The 22,057-nt window shown below is 55.7% G+C and overlaps 1 protein-coding gene across 2 annotated transcripts in view; it reads right to left on the bottom strand.

Annotated features, from left to right (window-relative positions):
• The window catches only part of DLGAP3 (DLG associated protein 3), a 136,803-nt gene that overhangs the window by 22,977 nt on the left and 91,769 nt on the right, over nucleotides 1–22,057 (bottom strand). For both annotated transcript variants that reach the window (XM_037881956.2, XM_037881957.2), the window contains exon 2: nucleotides 3,766–4,834. In XM_037881956.2, coding sequence (XP_037737884.1) covers nucleotides 3,766–4,776 — 1,011 coding nt within the window. In that variant the 5' untranslated portion in view covers nucleotides 4,777–4,834. The remainder of the gene's footprint in view (nucleotides 1–3,765; nucleotides 4,835–22,057) is intronic.

Here is a 22,057-nt window from a genome sequence, read left to right as displayed (position 1 = left end):
CCCCCTGTCCCCACCCTCTCCGCCTCCCACCTGGTCTCTGCAAGCCCCCCGGCACTAGGGGGCGCTGTGCCGCTGGCCACTTGTGGTCACTGAGGGTCGGCCCCATCACCCTTTTTCCCCCAGCACTGGGCCGTCCCGTGCAATCCCCTTTCACAGTCCTAAAATCTCCCCTGCTGGCGTTAGTGGGATGCCATATTCCTCGCTTCCTGCCCTACCCTCCAACGGCAGTGACATTGCTACGTGCTATCAGTATGGCAGTACTGCTTAGAGGGAGGGTGACCGGGTGTCTCGTTTTGGGCCAGAACACCCAGTTGAAAAGGGACCCTGGCGACTCCGGTCAGCACCGCCAATTGGGCTGTTAGAAGTCCAGTCAGCGGTGCTGCGATACTAAGGCAGGCTAGTCCCCACCTGCCCTGGCACCGCACTGCGCTTCGGAAGCGGCCAGCGGGTCTGGCTCCTAGGCGGGGGAGCCATGGGGCTCCGTGCGCTGCCCCGCCCCGAGCATCAGCTCCGCACTCCCATTGGCTGGGAACCGGCCAATGGGAGCTGGGGGGGCGATGCCTGCGGGCAAGAGCAGCGCATGGAGCCTCCTGCCCCCCACACCCCTGCCTAGGACCCGGACCTGCTGGCTGCTTCCAGGGCATACGCAGCGCAGTGCCAGGAAGGCAGGCAGGCAGCCTGCCTTAGCCCCCCCACGCTGCACCGCTGACCAGGAGTAGCTCGAGGTAAGCCCACACCCCAAGCCTGAGCCCCAACCCCGAGCCCCAACCCCCTGCCCCAGCTCTGAGCCCCACAAACCCAGAGCACCCTCCTGCACCCCAAATCCCTCATCCCCAGCCCCACCCCAGAGTCCGCACCCCCAGCCGGAGCCCCCTCCCGCACCCTGAACCCCTCATTTCTGGACCCACACCAGAGCCTGAACCCCCAGTTAGAGCCCTCACCCCCTCCCACACCCCAACCCCCTACCCCAGCCCTGTGAAAGTGAGTGAGGGTGGGGGAGAGCGAGTCACCAACGGAGGGGGAATGTACTGAGCAGGGGGCGGGGCCTCAGGGAAGGGGTGGGGTAGGATGTTCAATTTTGTACTTAGAGGCTGCAACCAAGCTCAGGGCCCCAGCGTGCCAGGTGCTGTACAGACCCATAGAGAGAGACAGTCCCTGCCCTACAATCTGAATAGACCAGGGGTGGGAGAGTGGAGGCAGTATCACCCCCCTTTCACACCAGGGGAACGGAGGCACAGAGAGGCTAAGCGACATGACCACGGTCACTCTGGATGCCTAGGGCAGAGGAGGGAGTTGAACTCCCATTTTCTGACCCCAGCTCAAGCCCTGAAGCACAAGCCCACCCCCCACTTCCCCCAGCCACCTGCTACCCCGAGAACTGCAGCTGCAGGGACAGCCCGGGAGGGAGCCGGGGACACGGACACCAGACTGGCAAGAGGCTGGGAATCTGCTAAGCGCTCTGGAGCTCACCACAGGCCCAGTCCAGATCAATAAATAACAATAATTCAGCAGGGGGGCGGGGGACAGAAGCGAGCTGCGCTTGCGGTTAGCGGGAGAGGCAGGCAAGACACCTCTGGAAGTGTGATAAGCCACGGGAGCGGTGGTGGGACGTGCCTGCTTGGCAGTGACCTTCCCAAAGTCAGACCCGTTTCACCGGGGAACGGCGCTGGACAAACGCGTGCTTTGCAGCGGGAGCAGTGAAGCCTGGTCTTCAGACCAGGAGAACAGGAGTCAGGACTCCTGGGTTCTATTCCTGCCGCTGGCTCTCTGTAGGCCGTACTGTTGTAGCCGGGTTGGTCACAGATATGAGAGAGAGAAGGTGGGTGAGGTAATGTCTTTCCTTGGACCAGCTTCTGTGGGTGAGAGAGAGAAGCTTTTGAGCTACACACAGCTCTTCCTCAGGTCTCTCTGAGTGACCTTGGAAAAGTCCCTTTCCCGCTCTGTGCCTCAGTTTCCCAGGGTCCAGCAGCACCTACCAAAGCATACCAGGTGTGAGGAGTCGCATGGTGCCCTGGCATCCTGGGATGAAACAATGCCAGGATTTGCACATGGTATCACCTTGCAGTGCCCTCACACTAATCTCATCACCACATGATACCTGGAGGGACCCAGTCATCTCAGGCCCCTTAAATACCCTACAGTCTAGAACAGGGAGATCCCCCCACTGAAACTGGGAGGAGCCAAGACTGATGACCCTAAGTCAGTGCTAGGTCCAGACTGTTTGCCCTTTGCACCACATGGTCACGTGTGGAACAATCCACAGGCCCAATGCAGAGGAAATGCGGGGGAGGCATCACCCCACCACTGAGAGCCCTGCAGGCCCTGAGGCTGGGGGAGGAGAAGCAGAGAAGGCTGGCACTGGCTGGGTGTGGTCCTTTCCCTGACAGAAGCACCCCACCCCCAGGCAAACCAAAGCCCCAGCCAAGTGGGTCAAAGCAGGGCGTGGGGGGGGGGGTGTTGGATTCTGGAGAGCAGGCAGGAAAGAGACTGCCCGCTGCCCACATGGCTGTAAGTGGGGCCACACCAAAACCAAGACTGAGCAGCGGGACTGGCACCCAGAGCAAAGTCTTCCAAAGTGTGTGTGTGGGGCACTGGGTGTATGCGGGGCAGGGGGTTGGCAAGGGTGGGATATGGGGGTGTGGAAGGCAGTGGGAGTGGGGTTGGGTCCAGCCCTGCATAGGGATGGGGGACGGATAGTTCAGGCCATTGTTTGGAGTTTGGCTCAGGACCTGGCTCCAGTCTCACCGGTTATGTCGCTGGGAAGCGGGTGACCCTCAGCTGGGGCTTCCTTGTTCCAGCCCAGGAGGGAGCTGGAGGCCAGGACCATCCCGTTTGGACCCACAACCCCAAGCTTCTCTGCATCCCATCCCGGCCTCCCGCCCCGTTCACTCCCGGGCTCTACGTGCTACCACGGACTCTAGCCCATAGGTGGCAGCAGCCCACTGGACCTGCAGCTCCGGGAGCCCTGAGTCCTGGGTGTCAGCCACACAGGGACATTCTCCAGCTTTCCACGGTTCACCGCAGCCTAGCGCAGTGAGTCCAGCCCTGTCCGCACGCCCTGCCACACAGCTCCCCTGCTGCCACAATGCAGGGCAGGGAGCTTGCCCCTGGGCATCCCATCAGAGCATCACAGGCTGGCACAGCAGCCACTGACCACGGCCCGGGGGCATCGTGCTTCTGTGCAACAGCGCACGGCGCTTCAGAGACAACTCCTGGGTTAGGGCCACAGCAGCCTGCCCAGCCGGCAGCCCAGCCCATGGCTGCAGGCTCCTAGCGGAGGTTGCAATTCACCATTGCCGAAAGCTGCCTGTGTGCATGGGGGGTCGTGTGCCTGGAGGGGAGAGACGTGTGCGGAGGGGCATCCAGGCCAAAGGAACTGGATTCGTAAGAAGTTCATCCCCAGATCTCCAGCCCAAAAAGAAGAGCCCATTGGTTGGCCCAGCAGAGCAGGGAAGGCCCCTGACGAAGGTCAAGGAGCATCCAGCGACTTGTCTGCGCTGGGGTGTTTTTACCAGGCGTTCCCATTGCTGCAAGCCCTAGTGTAGAAGGGACACCTGCTCTCAGCGCTGCGTCTGGCTAGCTCTCTGCAGGGCTGGGAGACGCAGCGCTGACGATGACCGCCCTCTGCGCTAGGGCTGAGTGACTTCCAGACACTGCAACCAGGCTGGATGGGAACCAGCAATCGACTCCTGCAGGCTTGACCGCCCTCCCCTCCCGCCCCGCCCCGCCAACCAAGCCAGCCCTTCCCCCCAGCGCACACCTCACCTGAAGGTAATGGTAGCCTCTGTCTTTGGCTTTTGCCTCCTGCAGTACCAAAGCTTTCTCCTGGCTGCCTCCCGAGCTGGGATATGCCTCCCGGGCTTGGCTGACTGTCATGGTGTGCCAGGCGCTCCTCTTCAGTGTCTGGCCGTCCAGTGACATGGACATGCCGGCGCAGGCCAGGCACTTGCCCTCCCCCCCACTCTTTAGACTCTTCAAGGTCAAGTCTCTGAAGGCACTTTCGGGAGCATCCACGCAGTACTGGGTGCCCTGGTCCACGGCGTGCCGGCCGGACACCAGGTAGCTGCTGTCGCTGTCCAGGTTGTCGTCAGAGCTCCACCAGCCCATCATCTTGGGCCGGTGCCGGGAGTCCAGCTTGCGGTCTTTGCTCTTGCTCCGCTTACCGTGCCGGGACTGGTGGTGCTGGTGGTGATGGTGGTACCCATCCCCCCGGCCCTCCATCTTGGTGCCGTTGTACTCCCGCTTGGCCGGGGCCTCCAGGGAGTGGGACTTGGCGAAGAGCTTCTGGACGGAGTGGACCAGGTGGCGAATGCGGCTGGGGCTCTCGCTGCGCTGCTCCGTGGTGCTGGCCCGCTGGTACTGCAGCGTGTGGAAGCCGTCATGGTGCAGCGGCAGCTGCTTCTCGAACTGGTCCAGCAGGGTGGGGGGCAGGCGGTTGATCTTGCTGGAGGGGTGGGTGGCCGCCATGCACTCGTCGCAGGAGTCGTACTGCTGCTGGGTATGGTGCATCCTGGGGAAGGTGCTGCTGCTGGCAGAAAGCGGCTCGGCCAGGCTCATGGGCCCGGCTGGGCACTCGGCGGGGATCCCCGGGCTCCGAGAGGGGCAGTAGCGGTGATCCAAAGAACAAGGCTCACTGGGGCTGAAGAGGTACGACTGCCTGGATTCCTGGCCGCGGCGGATGTAGTCCATGGGCTGGTCACAGTCCTCTGGGATGCAGGGACACGGGCGCCCTGTGGAGCTCTGTGATTGGCTGCGCTCCCCATGGTAGCCCTTCATGGTGTCAGAACCTTGCGTGGAACGTCCTCATTCTGCCGGATGATCCCTGCGGGGTCCCCTGCGGAGAGAGGACAGACACATTAGCCATCTCCCATCCCTCTGGCACCTGGGCAGCTTTCCGAGCCCCGCGTCTCTTTCCACCTTCACCCTGCCCACGTGGAGAAGGGTCGGTGGCGTCTCTGTACCCACCTTTCTATGTGGGCAGAATGTATGAGCCCGCCCGTCAGCTGGTGTAAGTCAGCACGGCTCCTCTGACTTTATGGAGCTGCACCCAGCTACACCAGCCAAAGGCCTGGCCCACCGAGTCTAAAAACCCGACCGCACCCGCCAGTCACATCTGAAAGGACGGCGAAGTTATGGGTGCTGAAAAGTGAGCTCCAAGTAAGGCAGGTCTGTGAGCCCAGCCCAAAGTTGTGCTCCCGTGCAGAGCCAGCACAGGACAGACGTTCCATTTCACACAGAAAAGAGATATTAGAATTGGAAAAGGTGCAGAGAAGGGATGGAACAGCTTCGATATGAGGAGAGATTAAAAAGACAGGGACTGCTCAGCTTGAAAGGGACGACCGAGGGGGATATGAGAGAGGCCTATAAAATCAGGAATGGTGTGCAGAAAAAGAGCTATTTACTCCTTCCCGTAACACACGAACCAGAGGTCACCCAATGAAATTAACAGGCAGCAGGTTGAAAACAAACAAAAGGAAGTATTTCTTCACACAACGCACAGTCAACCTGTGGAACTCCTTGCCAGGTGACGTTGTGGAGGCCAAAAGTCTAACCGGGCTCAAAGAAGAATTAGATAAATTCACAGAGGACAGGTCAAGATAGTCAGAGACACAACCCTGGGTGTCCCTATGCCTCTGACTGCTAGAAGCTGGGACGGGACAACAGTGGGATGGATCACTCGATAAATTGTCCTGTTCTGTTCATTCCCACTGAAGCACTGGAAGACAGGACACTGGTCTAGATGGAATAGGTCTGACCCAGTATGGCGGTTCTTATAATCGAAAGGATTTTGAGATTTCAAAATCTAGCTTCACTCCCAATCAGAACAAACCCCCAAAATTTCAAAGATCTCCACAAAAGAAATTGTTTTTAAAAAACAAATGTGTTTTGGATCAATTGAAACATTTCATTGTGATTTTGGTCAGTGTTCTACTATAATACATACTAGAACACAGAATAAAAAACGATCAAAATGAAAAGTCATTTCAAAATGAAAAATCTAAAGATTTCAGTTCAACATGTCAAAACGGGACATTTCAACATTGTCAGAACATTTTCCACACACACACACACACACACACCCCCACACCCTCCCTCCCTCCCTGGTTTTCCTCCGAGATGAAATTTTAATCCTAAGCGTTTTGATGTAATCACAACTGCACTGGCCGGTGGAAAATGGTTCTGCATTTTTCCAACCAGCTCTACTCACGTGGCATATAATGTGCTGAAATAAGGAGTCAGAGAGAGAGGGCCCACTGTGATATGAAATCTCAATCCATCCTCATTCTACCTGCAGATCTTCAATCAAGCCGTCCAAATGGCACTTCTGCCGTGTTCCAGTGGAGGTTACAGAGGTATTTATAGAAGCTACCTTGAAACCTCAGGAACCTATCAGTCCATTTATCAAAGTGCCTGCAGTTCCCCATTCAAAGCAGGCAAACAATAAGAAGAAAGAAACTGAGCAAAGAAAGTTAAACTGTACCCAGGGCATTTTATTCAACACGAGGCTCAAACCAAACGGCCTGGCTCCTCTAACAGGCTGTCTCATGGGCTCTGAGCCATGAACTGAACAGTCTCCCGGGGATTGAGGAGGCCCTGGCATTTCTCTCACATTGCTTTTATTATTATTATTTCCTTAGACATTGGTGAGGGACGGGCATGAGTCGGCACTGGCTGGGGCAGGCAACGTGCTCACCTGACTCAAAGCTGTTACCCCAGCATTGCGTCCAGTTCTCAGACACACCCACGGCTGCAGGGAACAGCTGCTCCATGCCACACCCAGTGGTTACCAATGCGAACGCTCAGAAGCAATGGGAGTCCTAACAGCAATCTATGCAGCCTACAGCGATGCGGCTTTAAGCTGTGATGTTTCCATCTCTCCCACGCTTACCCGGGGTGGGCCAGACCAGTACGTGTATGGGAGACCCTGATGGAAAAGCCATGGTGTTATAGGGCATGATGATGAGTCACTAGGGGACGCTGTACCCTCTTGAATCCATATTGATTCCCATGCCCCAGCAGTCCTGCTAACAATAATACTCCAGCATACTGCCCAAACCACTGCCCTCCTGCAGTAGCACTCCTGGAAGACGTAGTGGTGCTTTGGGTAACTCTTTCATTCGGGTTGGGTTTTGGCTGAGATGTAAAACCAAGCTCTTGACCCCATGTTGCCACTAAGGATCCCAGGGCACTTTTCCCAGCAGCAGAGGGCGTTGACCCCAATGTCCTGGACAAACGGAATCACTATAGTCTAATTCCTGCCATTCTCCTTGCAGTTCCAAGTGGATTTGGGATCTTTCTTCACTTCCTGTCCTAAACCGATGAGTAATGTTGCAGAGTGCTGTTAAACAGCCACCACGCTCCATCCTAGAGGTGGCTGCATTTCCATGGGGTGAAAGGCAGGACCCCTAGGGATATCTTGTAAAGCGTTTGGGATGAAAGGTGTTGTGTGTCTGTATTTTTATACCCTGCCTCTCGACCTGAAGGATCCCAAAGCACTTTTCAAATCACTCACAACAGTTTGTTAAACAGGACACAGCATCTGCTTAATAATAATAATAATACCCAGCTTTCATATAGCAATTTTCATCAATAGATCTCAAAGCAGTTGATCCCCAAAGTATCATGATCCCCATTGTGCAAATGAGGAAACTGAGGCATGGGGGAGGGGGGAGTAATTTATGCAAAGTGACCCAGCAGGCCAGTGGCAGAGACAGGGATACAACTCAGGCCTGAATGCCAAGGCAGCGCTCTAGTCACTAGGCAATACCGCCTCCCTATAGTACACAGGAGTTTAGGCATGTGCAGTTTCTTGAGAGCCAGTGTGGTCTGGAGGGTTAGAAATCCACAGGCCCTCTGTTCTAATGCTGGTCTTGGGCAAGACTCACCACCTTTCTGCCTCAGTTTCCCCCATCTCATCTTGAGAACAGTGATGCTCCTTCGCAGGAGTTAATGGAGGTCTAATGCTTTGAAGTAGACAGTGCTCTATATGCTAAGTATCATTAGGAGTACAGGTGGAGAATACCCCTTACAAAGGGCATTTAAGGAAGCAGAATGCAATTACCCCCATTGGAATCTGGGCAGGGCATAAGATTACGTTAACCCTATCACTGCATGGGCTCTTTAATGACCACAAGCAGGGAGAGTTTGCTTTTGCGTCCCATTCCCTTCTTATACCAAACTAATGTGCTCAAATGGATCCTGCTGATCCAGCAGGGCTTGGAGGCCTCCTATCCAAACACCAACCCAGCCTGAAACCACTCAGCCAGTAGTTACTCAACCAGATCAGAAGGGAAGCACGGTGCAAGATCGAGTAGTGGGGCTAGGTACTGCCAGCAAAGTAGAAGGGAAGGCAGAAATTTCCCAAAGCAGGAAAACAGTGAGGAAATATGGTCTTATGGCTCAGTCCCTGAACTGGGCTTCAGTCCTCAGCTCTGCTACAGGCTCCTTGGACAAGTCACATCATCTCTCTGCGCTCATGGGTCTTGTGAATTTCACCCATGGGGAGGGGTATTTTTCCTCACCCTGAAATATTTCCCAGTAGCAATTGAGGGAGGGGAACTGGCTTAGTAAATCTTGTCAACCTCATTGCTTCTTTTCTCCCCTTCACCCTTTTTTAATGATTAGTTCGAGCCGCTCATGAAAAAATAAAAGCACCATCTCCAGAAGAAACAAGGTCACCTTATTCCCCTAGCAGATCTTTCAGGGCTTGGTTCGGGTGGGAGCCTACAGAACACAAATCATAATAATTAATATTAATTATTAATAAATATTAAGCCACCCATATTAAAGGAGAAGAAAAGCCACATGGCAACACATCTTCTCGGCAGACAGACAGACGGACACCAGCCTCACCCGGAATGGGCTGGACAGCTGGACTGCAGCGGCAATAGCTTACGGATACGCCTCTCGACAGCTAGGAGCGCCATAAAGCACGAGTTGGACGAATCCATTCAGATGCCAAAAGAACATTTTTTTTACAATGGCTTTTGAAAGCTGCCGGAAGTGTCTTGACTCAGCTGTTTTGCGTGGCTATAAAAGTCAAATGCAAAGTGCCCCATACCCAGGTCTGCTGATGGCCTTCAGCGCTGACCCACAACCCCACCTGTTGTTCCAGTCCAGCGCTCCCCACACACAGCTGTGCCAATGCCCCTCCCTCCTGACCCACTTCAGCCCCTGCCGTTTCAGCCATGGACTCCCACACACTCTCCCACACACTCTCTGCCAATGCCCCTTCACCTGCCCTGCAACTCCTCTTGCTATTCCAGCCTTGGCCTCCCCATACAGCTCTGCCAATACCCTTCAATCCTGCAAAGTCCCGCTCTCTATCGGCTCGATCCGCTCCCTGTCCTAACAGCAGCTAACCAGAGACTGAAAGCTACAGGGAGCAAGCAGGACAGGCCCCGTCTGACCAGTACACCTGGCCACTCAGCTGACTTGTTAATATGAAGAGTTTCTGAGTGAGATTTTAAAAGCCATTAATTCCAAAGGGGACGAGCTCCGCCTATGAGCCTAGTTGCTGAGCTGAGGAGCCAAAGAGGTCTCGGGGCATCCAAGGTTGAAACCCGGACCCTGGGACCATCACCAGCTCGGCTGGCTCGGAGGCCAGACATTCACGCTTCTGAAAGGATACTGACAAATCAGAGAGGGTTCAGAAAAGAGCTAAGAGAAACCCTGCCTCCCTGTGAGAGACGTGAGAAGCGCCCTCTCTTTAGCGTGTCCAAGAGAAGGGTTAAGAGGTGACTTGATCACAGCCTACAAGTTCCTCGATCTCGGATAGCAGCTGGCTCTTTAATTTAGCAGCAAAAGGCAGAATGACACCCCGTGGCCAAAAGCAGAAGCCAGAGAAATAAGACCGAGTTTTCTAACGGTGAGGGCTAATTAGCCATTGGGCCAACTTCCTGAGGGATGCGGTGGAGCCTCCGTCACTTGAAGTCTTCAAATCCAGCGATATGCTGTAGCTCCGCCAACGCTGCAGACTCGATGCAGGAATTACTGGGGGAGGGTCCATGGCTTGGGTCAGAGAGGAGATAAGCCTAAGTGCTCATAACGATCCCTTCTGGCTTGAAAATCTGTACCTCCACGAACTGGAGCTGCCGGGAGACAGCACAGGGAAGACGCTTAAAACAGCTAACAACAAGGAAAATGCAGAAGGAGGCGTTTCAAAACTAAGCAGCGATGATGGGGGAGCGAGGCGAACCCAGAATATCTGCCAGCCCCACTGTTTTGGGTCCAGCTTCTCCCCTTGAAGGTGCTGAGAGAGCAGCTCTGCATTGGAGAGCGTGAGATTCACGTGGCCTCCTTCGATCACAAGGCAACAGCCTGCATCCCAGACACTGAGAACGCACAATGGGGTCTGCATGGGGGATTGCGTGTGTATTTTTTACCTCATTAGAACCCGTCAGAGGGCTGGCTTTGTTATGACTATAAATGAGGAAATTACTTATTCTCCAGCGTAGCTTGGCTAATTAACAGGCGTCATTAGCGCTCTTGTTAGCATATTTAGCGAGGGCGCCTAGGGCAACCTGTCTTCAAATCATACGTTAGGAAAGGTAGACTGTACTTGAGACAAAGGTAATTGCAAAAGAGGTGGCTTTTCCTAGAGAGCGAAGGGGAGGATTGGAAGCCGGCGTCTTCCCTTGTTAGCTGCAGCCACCTTCCTCAGCCGCTTAGATCTCATTTGCGGTAACTTGTGGAGGGACTTGAGTCTGATGCAGATCAAGGGCGTAACACGAAGGGAGGAGCCCGTTCACACTGCAGTTGTTTACAGAGATTCAGAGCCTGTCACGAAGTCCCCGGGCGATGCTCTGGAACTGCTCCCTACGAAGCCAATCAGGACTCTGGTGAAGTCTCCTCTTTGTGAGCAGACTGTCTTCAGGGCAAGAAGCTCACACAGCTTCCACCTTCCTGAGTCTGACCTTGGAGCATTCAGCATCCTCTGCCCCTCCGTGCGCTTCCCACAGCGAGTCCGCACAGGCGGGGTCTTGGGGAAGCCAGAGGGTCCTGCCCCCCAACTTCACAGTCAGACGTGACTCTTAGCCAGCCAGTAAAACAGGTTTATTAGATGACAGGAACATGGTCTAAAACAGAGTTTGTAGGTACAGAGAACAGAACCCCTCAGCCGGGTCCATTTTGGGGGGCAGTGAGCCAGACAACCACGTCTGCACTTCACTCCACGTCCCCAGCCAGCCCCCAACTGACTCACTCTCCACCCCCTCCTCCTCTAGGCTTAGTCCCTTTCCCGGGCCAGGAAGTCACCAGATTCCTTTGTTCTCCAACCCTTTAGCTCTCACCTTGCACGGGGGAAGGGCCCAGGCCATCAGCTGCCAGGAGACACAGTGTCGGCCACTTATGTACACTGGCCCTTTGCTCTGCAACAATTACACCCCCTTATCCCACCCCCTAGAGACTTAAGAAATGCACAGGGGAAACTGAGGCACCCCTACAGTATTCAGAGGAAACGTTAAGAACAGTCCCACTTCATCACAGAGCCACACTGTGGCTTCTGAGCCAAGCATGGCTTGACACTAGGGGTGGGCAAATGGGATCAGAAAATTGATTCCTAATCTTCAGGCAAAATCCAGGAGGAGGGATCCTCAGCTGATGCAAATCGGCCCAGGTCCACTACCTCCACTGCTATTTACACCCGCTGAGGGGCTGGCCCAACACGGGGTGGGACTGAGGTGCATCAGCAGAGCTGCACCTAGGCGGCCCCGGGCTGGGTTTGCAGGGAGAGCTGCAGATCAGGAGCGAGGTGCCTTGGCAGAGCTGTGTGCCCATGTGCCCAGGCTATGCCAAGCTCTAGCCAAAGCTACTTCTCTCACTTTCCCAAGTGCTGAACTTTCTCTTTGAACGACTTCCCAGTTCACACGACTTCTCAGGCCAGGGATTCACTACAGGGACTCAGCTCCGCCTTCGGGCTCTGGGAGAAACTGCCACTTGCCACGAGGGGGGCTGGCAGAACAACGGGAGGGCTGCGGGTGCAATGCCAGGAGAGGGACGCTCATGGCTCCAGGCTCCCCTGGGATCTCTCTGACTCCTGGCCCCTGGGAGTGAGGTCTCTTGATGACAGAGGGTGATGGAACAGGCCTCCAGAGGGACAGGACCACAAGAAGCACAGGGGGCTGAGAATGAAACCGCCTTGGAACACAGCTCCTCTAATAAGCTTTTCCACTTGCCTTTCCGCCATCCTCACGGCTGGATCACTCGGTCCCGCTTCCCTCCCTCCCAGTCCGACTCCTGCACTAATGAGGCTCCCTAATTGCTCCATCTGAAGCTCCCTAGCTGCAGCCTGTTAAAAGAAAAGGCAGCTGTCCTCCCAGGGAGATGTCGCATGGCAGGCCTCCTGGCACATCCATTCCCAAGTTGCCCCACGGAGGTCGCCAGGGGTTCCGAGAGGAGGATCGGGCCTGGAGGACTCCCACAGACGTGAGCGTGGTGTAAAGCGAGAGGAGGATCAGGCCCATCCTCTTGCCTTAATGAATCCTCGTTCTTTATTTATTAAAACGGCTGCTGCTTCCAACACCCCCCACCCGGCGTGAGCGAGCAGCGAGGGCGTGCCGTGCCGCAGGGAAGGAGCATGCCGTGAGAAGCAGAGCGCTACGCAGCAAGGCTTCGAGCCGCAGGCCGACGCGGCTGCCCTGCTCGGCTACGTTTACAGGAGAGGCTCCGGCCCAGAACCGCCCCCAGATCTGGGGGGAGCTCAGATCTGCCCTCAGCTGCAGCAGCTGGCCTCGATCGCCTGGGTGCAAGTGTAATAGAGCGGCTTAGTGCATGTGATCCGTGTCTCCCCTAGCAGCAGCTCCCAGCAGTGCCAGGAGCCGGCTACTCAGAGACACAGGGGTTACTCCGTTAGCTCGGCCCGCAGGGACGCAGCGCGGTTAGGGCTCCGGAGACTCTGCCAGTGACCTGCTGGGTAACCTGGTTCAGGGCAGGGTTTGTCTCCCATCGTGCTTCTGTACAGCACCTAGCACACTGGGGCCTCCAAAGATCCTCACTAACTAGCATGGTTTGCATGGAGCTGTGGTTCATTCCCCAGACTCCTAGGACATTTGGGTCCAGATTTCGAGGCTCAGCTTCATCTCCACTTCAAAGCAAAAAACCCAGAGGAGATTCCATAGCGTGGTCATTCTCTGACTACTTAACAGCACCGGCAATTATAGGTGGCCAATAGGGGCAGTGAAATCTCATGCTCCAGGGCATAGGCTGATCCCTGCAAGGGTCAGGAAGGAACCCGCCACAGCACAGAGGACTGTGCCCACCTCAAAGGCATCAGCCAAAGGCAGGATGAGGGACCAGTAGTCCAGCTGGCTATGGCATATGGTTATCCCAGCCCAGGGGACTCCAGTGTCTCTGAACCCAGGCTAAAAACCAATGGGGAAAAAGACTGAGATGAAAATCCAAGTTCTCCCATTTGGAGAGCCGCAGTGAGTGTGGAGGGGCACAAGGGTCCCTGGCCTAGGCAGGGGAGGGCGTGGTGTCTTCATTAGGGACAGCTGAGCCGAGTGGCTAGCCGACAGGAGAGCACAGGATGGATTTCACTGCTGCTGCCGTGAGACCCTCAGAGGGGACGTCTAAGCCTCCCAGCTCGCCCCCCTGGAATGCCCACTCCCCACTGGCAGGAAGACGCACCCAGAGAATGAACGGCTCCTGCCTGGATGGGGCTCAGAGGGACTCCCGGATGCAGCCCCTGGAATAAGGGCCTCCAACGCAGCTTCCAGATGGGGACTCTGCTCCGAGCACCGGAGCCCCCTCCCCAGCGGCGCTAGCTTCAGAGCTGCATGTTGAACAGCCCAGTCAGCGGAAACATGAGCCACAGCGTCCAAAGGCCACCAGGGCTCTGGGGCCATGGTTTCCTGACTGCCCCAGTCTGACCTCCTCCACCTCGGGGCTTTCAGCCCAGAAGAACCAGATGGGCTCTGCAGATGGAATTCCTCGCACTCCTCCAGGCCGGGGCTGGGCCTGTTCTGTAAACAGGAAGAAGCCTCCGATCGCTGGGGCTGTCCTCTCGGACCACTTATGTCCCTTCCGTACGGATCGACGACGCTGTCCAGAGTTAGGGAAGAGGGGCAGTGAAGCATCCCAGCCTAGTAGTTAGAGCAGGAAACTGGAAGCCAGGATACCTGCGTTCTTCTAGTTCTTTCTCTGTACGAGGAAAGCCACGGACTCACTCCAGTTTGGTGACTTGTAGAATGAGGACAATATCAATCAGCCAACCCAGCGCCTTTCCCGAGTACTGAACTCAGGTGGGAAATGTTGGAATTTAAGGGTCCGTCAGCAGGGGAGACTCCTATAGCCAAAGTTTATCACAAAACATGAGGTTTCCATTAAAACAAACTGCTGCCCTCTTCTGGATGGAATCACAGCTGTTCCCGCGTGCATCATAAGCCCTGCACTGCCGACAACTAATGGAGATTCTCTGTGAGTTCAAGTAGTCAGGGTCTGGAGCAGAGTAGATAGCCAATGTGTGCCGCACAGGGGCAGTGGTTAGGTCTTCGGGGCACTGATCAACTTGGAGGTGAAAAGGCGATTGAGACAGGAGGGGGAGCGCTCACGGAGGAGGAGGAGAGCTGGTGGGGTGCAGGGGGTCCTCCAAACCAGAGCAAGGAAGGGGAGCTCCTCTCTGCTTTTAGCAAAGGCACCGTCATTCTGTTCCGTGTTTGTACAGGGCCTTGCACAGTGGGGCCCTGCTCCATAGCTGGGCTTCCTAGGTGCTCTTGCAATCCGGATGATGACTGAGAATAGAAAGCTGTGCTCCCCTCATGCCCACTGAAGAATCAGGCCAAGGATTTATTGTGATCTCCTGCAGTGCCCTGGCTGAGCTGGGGGGCTGGGGCAGGAGGAAGCCGAGGCAGGGGGGAGCAGAAGCATCATCTCCTACCGCTAAAGGAAGCGAGCAAATTGTCTTACCGACATGTTTGCAATATTTAAATCGGAGTCAAAATAGCAGAGGAGCCCCAGTTATTATGCGCCGTGCGGGCTTTCATGCCGGGGAATTAGCTGAATGAAGCAAAGCAAGGCCTGGCCTTTGTGAGACAGCTCTGTAATTTTCTCGTAAAGAGCTGCCGGCAGCAGGGAAGAGGAGCCCTGAGCAAGAACATTCGCCCCAGCCTGTAATGAATCCAGGTTGCGGGGGGCGTCCTGCACCTTCACCCTCATGGGGACTGCGGGAGGAGAGGTCCCCCCGTCCCCCCCCGACTCTGCCACAGTTGGAAGGGGCCATGGTGTTCGACTGCTCCAGTGGACAGGGCAGCTTTGGGACTTGAGGGGACAAAGGCCTGGAGAGCAGACTGGCCAAAGGCAGGGGCTTGGCAGGATGGGGCCGATTCCTCAGTGCCCTGACCCTGATGGCCACGGTCTTTCATTCCCCCAGAAATGAGGCAGGCTGGGGAGGCTTTGCAAGGCCGATTATAGCTCGCTATGCCCCCTTGCAGCTCCCTACACACCCCAGCCCCCCATCGAATCTCCCTCGCTCCAGCGCAAAGCCAGGGGAACCCACTCCCTGGGGAGGGAGACCAGAATCACCCTCCATGTAATCCTGCTCCCGGCCCACCCTCCTGGCATCTCGTGCGCCAGGCTTCCAGCTCCCACGCCCTGGGTCTCCCGTGTGTCCCTTTGCCCAGTGCCCTCAGCTGGATTGCTGGGAGCGGAGCACCCTGATGCACTGCCCCGAGATGCCCCAATTCCCACCGGCCGGAGACATGCTCTGAGCCCCCCCAGGTCGCGGCAGGGGGCTCAGACGGGCGCCTGCGCCTTGCACCACCCCCGGAAAACCGGTGGAAGCGGGTAGGGAGCTCAGGTGGCTGCGTCCCCAGTGGGAGGCCAGTACTGCTCCTGTGTGGATTCCACTCCGGGCTCCTGCTCTTCGCCCCGCAGCTTGAAACGCTGCCTCCGACCCCCAACCAGCTCAGATCCGGACCCCATGGTTCACCGGAGCAGCGTGGGGGTTAACCCTGAACTCGCCCCCTTACAGCCCTGCCACAGGCCCCAGGGCCGCACCCCCCACCCATGGGGCAGAATCCCTTTTTAACCCCCGACGCCCGCACCTCCGAGGGAGTGCGGAAACGGCTGGTGCGTTCAGTGGTCAACGGGGGGATGTTTGAGCATTTGAGTGTGAGCTGGTTGTTTCGGAACTGGCTGGGTTACTTTACTGTGCCCCTTTTCAGGCTGGAGCCCTGCTGGGGATGGGGAAAGGGGCGCAGCTGCAGCGGGCAGGGTCCGATGCCAGCAGAGCCTGGCGGGCCCCGGCGTGTGCACACTGGGCGAGTTTGGGGTTTGGATACAAACTTTGATCCAACCCCTGTTTTCAGACAGGCCCTGCTCAGGGACAGTCACAGGGCCCAGATAACAAGCCGTTTCCCTCCCGCCTGCCTGCCTGGGTATCCAGAGCGGAGCGAGCGGGGCCGTGCCAGGGTGAAGCTAGAGAATCAGCCCCCCTGTGCTGCACCTTCCTGGGAGGGGGAGATGAGGGTCACTAGGGCTTTGAGCAGAGCCCGGCCCTGCACATGGGAAGTCGCTGAGGAGCGCACGCAGGCGCTGGTAAGGTGAGGATCGGGTGCCCCCCCGGCAGTGCAGCCACGGCCTTCAGTGACAAGCTTTCCTGCCCCCGCTCCCCAGCCAGGCATGTCAAGCCCAGCCCTGCCTCTCAACACCACACACATCCCTCCCAGGCACGGGTGCCACATGGAGCCTGCCGCTGGTGGGGATGGAGAGCAGCTGCATTCATGCAGCCTAGCAGGGAATAAGAAACCCAGCTCCAAGCAGGACGGTGGCGGTGCATAAGCCAAGGAGAGACCCACCCTGAGCTGAGCGCCGTGGAGAGCTGCATCCAAATCTGCCAGGGGCGCGGGGATGTCTCATTGAGCTTCTCTGGGACAGAGGAGCAACTTTGATGGATGATATGAGAGTGGCTGGGAGATCCATGAAGGCAGAGCTAAAAAAAGAAGTGAGGAGTGGACCCCAGTGACACAACCAGCCCTCCTGGGCTAGTAACTGGAAGTTGGGTACTTCACCTGAGTCCTAGAAACGTAGGGCTGGAAGGAACCTCAAGAGTCTGGGATCAGCCCTGCAAACTGAAATGCTTTTCTGAACCCCTTCACATATGCAATGCAGGCCGAGAGGCCCCACGAGGTCAGCTCATCACAGACACCTGATTATTCTGCATGTGGCATTTCCAGAGCAGCACAGCCCATGACCCAGGAGGGCGTCGGTTCTAATCCCAGCTCTGCCGCTAGCCCCCATTGTTAGGTAGATCACTTACGTACCCTAGTTTTGTGATGTCTAAAAGAGGGGGACCCCTTGTTTCTTCCCCCTCCCCATCCCCACCCACACGAGGGCTGTTATGAGGCTTGGCTATTGAGTGCTAACCAGATTTGTTCCAGAGGCAAGGGGAAGAAATGAGGAAGCTAAACAAGATTTTCTGAAGCTCAAAAGGTTGGAGAAAGGTCCCGGCCAATTGCTTCACCCTCGGGAACCCAGAAACATTGCCAGTGCCTGCCTATGGTTCACTGAGCAAACTAGGTCTCCTCTCACCTGTGCCTTACACCGCGCTGACTCACTCTGGCTAAGTGCTGATGACATGCTCAATCGGCATTTTCTTGATTCTGAAGAGGCCCCCGCTCAGGTCACCAGCTGAGAACTTGCTTGACAGGCAGCATCTGGGTTTGTTTCCCCGTGCCATGCCGGGGGGAACTAGGTGTGAGCACAACTCCAGCTGTCAGGTCTTGTAACCTTGTCCTCCAACTCATCACGGAGCAGATCTAGGTCAGTTCACTTGAAAGGTTTTGAAAAGGTAGCGAGAAGGGCTGCCTCCGCACAGAGATCATGAGGGAAGGACATCCACACACAAGCCAGCCCCACTGACCCAGATTGCTGGGTAAGCTGGGCGCAAGCAAACAACATGCATTTCGCGGTGGCTGAATGTAAAACGTGTACGCCTAGGGTCAGAGAATGCAGGCCCGATCTACAGGACAGGGGACTCTATCCTGGGAAGCAGTGACTCTGAAAGGACGTGGGGGTCGTGGCGTACAATCAGCTGAACATGAGTTGCCAGTGGCCAAATGGGCTAACACGATCCTGGGATTCATAAACAGGGGAATACTGAGTAGGAGTCGGGAGGTTATTTTACCTCTGTATCTCGACTGCGGCAGGAATCCTGCATCCAGTTCTGGCGCCCACCACTCAGGAAGGATGTTGATAAACTGGAGCAGGTTCAGAGAAGAGCCAGGAGAATGATTCAAGGATTAGAAACCCTGCCTGAGAGTGATCGACTCAAGGAGCTCAATCTATTTAACGGAAAGATAAGGGTAAGGGGTGACTTGATCACAGGTTATAAGTAGCTACCACAGGGAACAACAATTTGATAATTGTCTGCTAGCCTGAAGAGCCCACGGTCTAACAAGAGCCAACGGCTGGAAGTTGAAGCTTGACAATTTCAGAGTGGAAATACGGTGCAGTGAGGGTAAACAGCCAGTGGAACAGCTCCTCATGGGCTGGGGTGGGCTCTCCCTCACTGGCACCTATTAACTCAAGATGGGAAGTTTTTCTAAAAGAAATTCTCTGGTTCAAGCAGGAATCAGTTCAGGGCAGGTCTCGGGCCTGTGCTATACAGATCAGACTGGATGACCACAATGATCCTTCTTGCCTCAGAATCCATGAATCCAGAGGGGTGGAAGACAGCAAGGACGACGCCTTTGCCGACAGCCTCCAGGAAAGTGCAGTGGGTTGCGGGCAAATTACAACCCTGCTCAGCCCACCTGAAAGGGAATCAAGCAGAAGGGAGGAGGGTTGGCCCCAGGAGTATGAGGTGAAGGGCTGCTGGGTTAGGCCTGCTTAATGCTCATTTCTCTAGACGTTATAGGAGGATGTAAATGTCTGGCCATTGTCAGAGACAGGCGAGTGGATTAGAAGAAGCAATGGGCTGGGTTGGTCAAGCGATTCTAACCTTCCTAGCTGAGGAAAAGGTCCAAATCTCAAAACTAAGGAGAGCAGATGGGGGCGGAGGGAAGCAGAGGCTGCAGAAGGATAGTACAAAGATTCCCAAGGCAGAATGGAAAGGAGGAGTGGGGACCAGGCTGAAATTCACTCCTCAGTAAATGGTTCCCCCCAACAGACTGGAAATGGGGGTTACTAAAGCAGGATCTTGGCTTGTCAGCTGTTGATAAGGATGGAATTTGTTACAAAGAAGAAGAAAGAAAAAAATACGTCTTAATATTGTGCCATTTCGCACCAGGGTAATTACCACCAGTGGGAACCTGACGCCCACACAATTATGTGCTAGGATAAACTGGAAGAGCGTAATTACCATTACAAATAACTCACTTCTTGCCTTTATTGCATCTTACGCCAGGAGAAGCTCCCATCAGCAATTCCCCCACCACCAAGTTAGTTGCATACTTTTGCTTCTGCTGCATCTTTCCCCATTGGAGAGGGTAAGGCAGAATGCAAACTGGGATTCGTAACCACAGGGCACTGGGACTTGGGCAGGCAAATATATGGCCCATATGCCAAGAGCGGACAACTTTAATTTCCCTGGGGGGCCACAGACCTTATGGCGCTATGCAGAGGGGGATTCTGTTCTTTACGAGTGACTTGGCTAAATTGCTCTGTCTAGCGCTGTGCCCCGTGACAGCGACCGCCTGGTGTTCAATGGGGCGTCTACCACGGGATGCAGTGGGGCAAGGACAGGGAAACAAAGCAATGAGCAACAGCACAGATTTCAAGTGGATAACGGACTTGGAATCAGGACTCACGGAAAAGTTTGGTTAACTTGTTTTCCTCCACTGCTTTTCATTTACACCATCTCTCTCTGGGACCGGACGAGCCAGACACTGGGGCAGAGCTCCCGACGCCTTTGAGGGTGGAGTTCTGGTCCACCCAGAACTATCAGAAAAATCAAATTTCCAGCCCAGATTCACACTCTGGAAAGTTTGGTACATGGCTAAATTCCCTCCCTGGTTACAGCTGGGATCAGGGTTTGTCTCAGCAGTGCTTGGTTGCCACGCTCCTGCTTCCCCATAGAGTCTATGTGGGTTGGAGATCAAAGCAGCAGAGGCATCAGCTCCGGGGAACAGCGCAAAAGGATGCACAGCTCTGCACTGGGGTAACGTGTTGGCAAAGCATGTGCTGTGTCTCACTGACAGTAGCTGTTCCATTGGAGGGTAGCAACCGACTACTGCTACCAGCTAGTGACATTACTCCTTTAACTCAAGAGCTGGAGGCTCCAGGCTCAATCGCACCTGCTTACCCTTATTACACGGGCAGCAGGGGTCTGAGAAGCCAGTGCAAGAGGCAGCAAGGCCCAGCCTCCGAAGAACCATACACGGCTTTTTTGCATGTCCCGTTACTACCGTTAGCAGGAAGCGTAGAGTGGTCAGTTGGGTGAGTAATGGGGACGAGCTGCTTCCAGCTTTCACCTGCAGAAGCTTCCCATAGATTTACTGCCCTCCGAGCAGGAGGGCTGGAGAAGCGGTTGCTCTGGGAGCAGAGGGGGGCCCTGACTAACTCCAGTGGCTCTGCAGAACATACTTCAGAGACAAGCAGGATCATTGTCCCCCATTTCTACAGATGGGAGAAACGGAGACCCGGGGGCGGTGTGACTGGCCCAGCGACAGACACCGAGTCAGTGGCAGAGCTGGCAAAACCACCCAGGAGTCCTGGCTCCCAGTTTCCTGCTCTAACCACTAGACGCCAGTCCATCCCTTTGAATAGAAATATACTCCGTTGTCTGACTGGGGGGAAAGGACAGCGCAAGATGATTTGTCAATCCCAGCTGCAGGGCAGACACACAATGGCCTTATCCCCCTCCCAGGCCATGTCTTCTGAGCGCTAGATTCCAGTCATGGGTGCAATGGTCCTGGGAGGGTTCCCTTGGCACATGAGCTGGGGTCAGCATACGTAGCCCTATCCCCCCTTCTGCGCAGCCCTCAGTGCAGGAGCATGCCAGGACGAGGTGGTGGGTCTGGAGCACTCTGGTAAGTCTGGTAAATGATAGCAGTCTCCCAGACTGCCCTGATTTACGCCCCTCCAGCCCTGGAGCAGATCAGCAGCTGCGAGGCACAAAGACAGCTTCCTGGGCTGTCTCTCGAGAGCTACAGCCTAGCTGCTGGCCCGTGGCTCCTCGCTGCATTGTCTGTGCATTGGCTGCGGCACCTCAAATGAGGTGGCTAATAATTCCATGCACGCAGCAGGCACCAAAGCATGCAGGTGCGGCTAAGGCCAAGCTGCTGCAGAGGCAGGTTTATTGCAGTCGGTCCGTCCAGGTTGCTAGGGGAATTCAGCGCCTCTCTTTGGAGACAGGACAGGTGCAAACTTCCCCGCAAAGCCTCGGCAATGGGACTCAGCCCTGCCCAGCTCTGTTTCCACAGCCCATTCAGTCCTAGGCCCCTCTACCGAGGTTCCCAGCTAGTGCCGGGCCCAGGGGTGGTTGTGTGGTGCAGACCCCTGTCCAGCCCAAAGAGGACCGGATTCCCCCACGAGCAGACAGCCGTCATGGGTTCAGTTTCAAACCCGACCCCGGGGTTATTTTATCTGAACCAGTTTGAGAGGCCTTAAATTGCAACACAGCTGTGATTCGCCTTTGATTAAAGTGTTTAAACACAGCCTAGCCAGGACATCTGGGTTCTATTTTCAGCTGTGGCAGGGGTTTGGTCCAGAAATGAGAACACAGTGCTAGGAGCCAAGACTCCTGGATTTCTTCCCAGCTCTGACACGGTCTGTGTGACCCAGAAACTCAGAGTCTAGGCCAAGCTGACCCTAAGCCACCCCAGCCTGAGTGGCTGGCGTCTCATCATCACAGGCCCCCATCTCAGAGATGGGCAATGCAGGGCTGCCTCCTCGTATCTTCCAGGGAAGGTTTCCACATGGCCCTAGCCCGACCCTCAGTTGTCCATAGCCCCTTCGCTCCCAGCTGTCCTTCCCAAACACAGGGGACCCAGTCACCGCACTGCTATCTCGGACTCAGCAGCCAAATCAACTAACAGAGAGCTCAGTGGAGGATTTATGACCCAGGCCTTAAGTATCAGAGCGAATCAACAAGGAAGCTCTAAGAGAATTTGCTGCT

Source organism: Chelonia mydas, chromosome 19, assembly GCF_015237465.2.
Source record: "Chelonia mydas isolate rCheMyd1 chromosome 19, rCheMyd1.pri.v2, whole genome shotgun sequence".
Classification (NCBI taxonomy): domain Eukaryota; kingdom Metazoa; phylum Chordata; order Testudines; family Cheloniidae; genus Chelonia; species Chelonia mydas.
The sequence above is the reverse complement of the archived record's forward strand: the minus strand, read 5'-3'. Positions and strand labels throughout refer to the sequence as shown.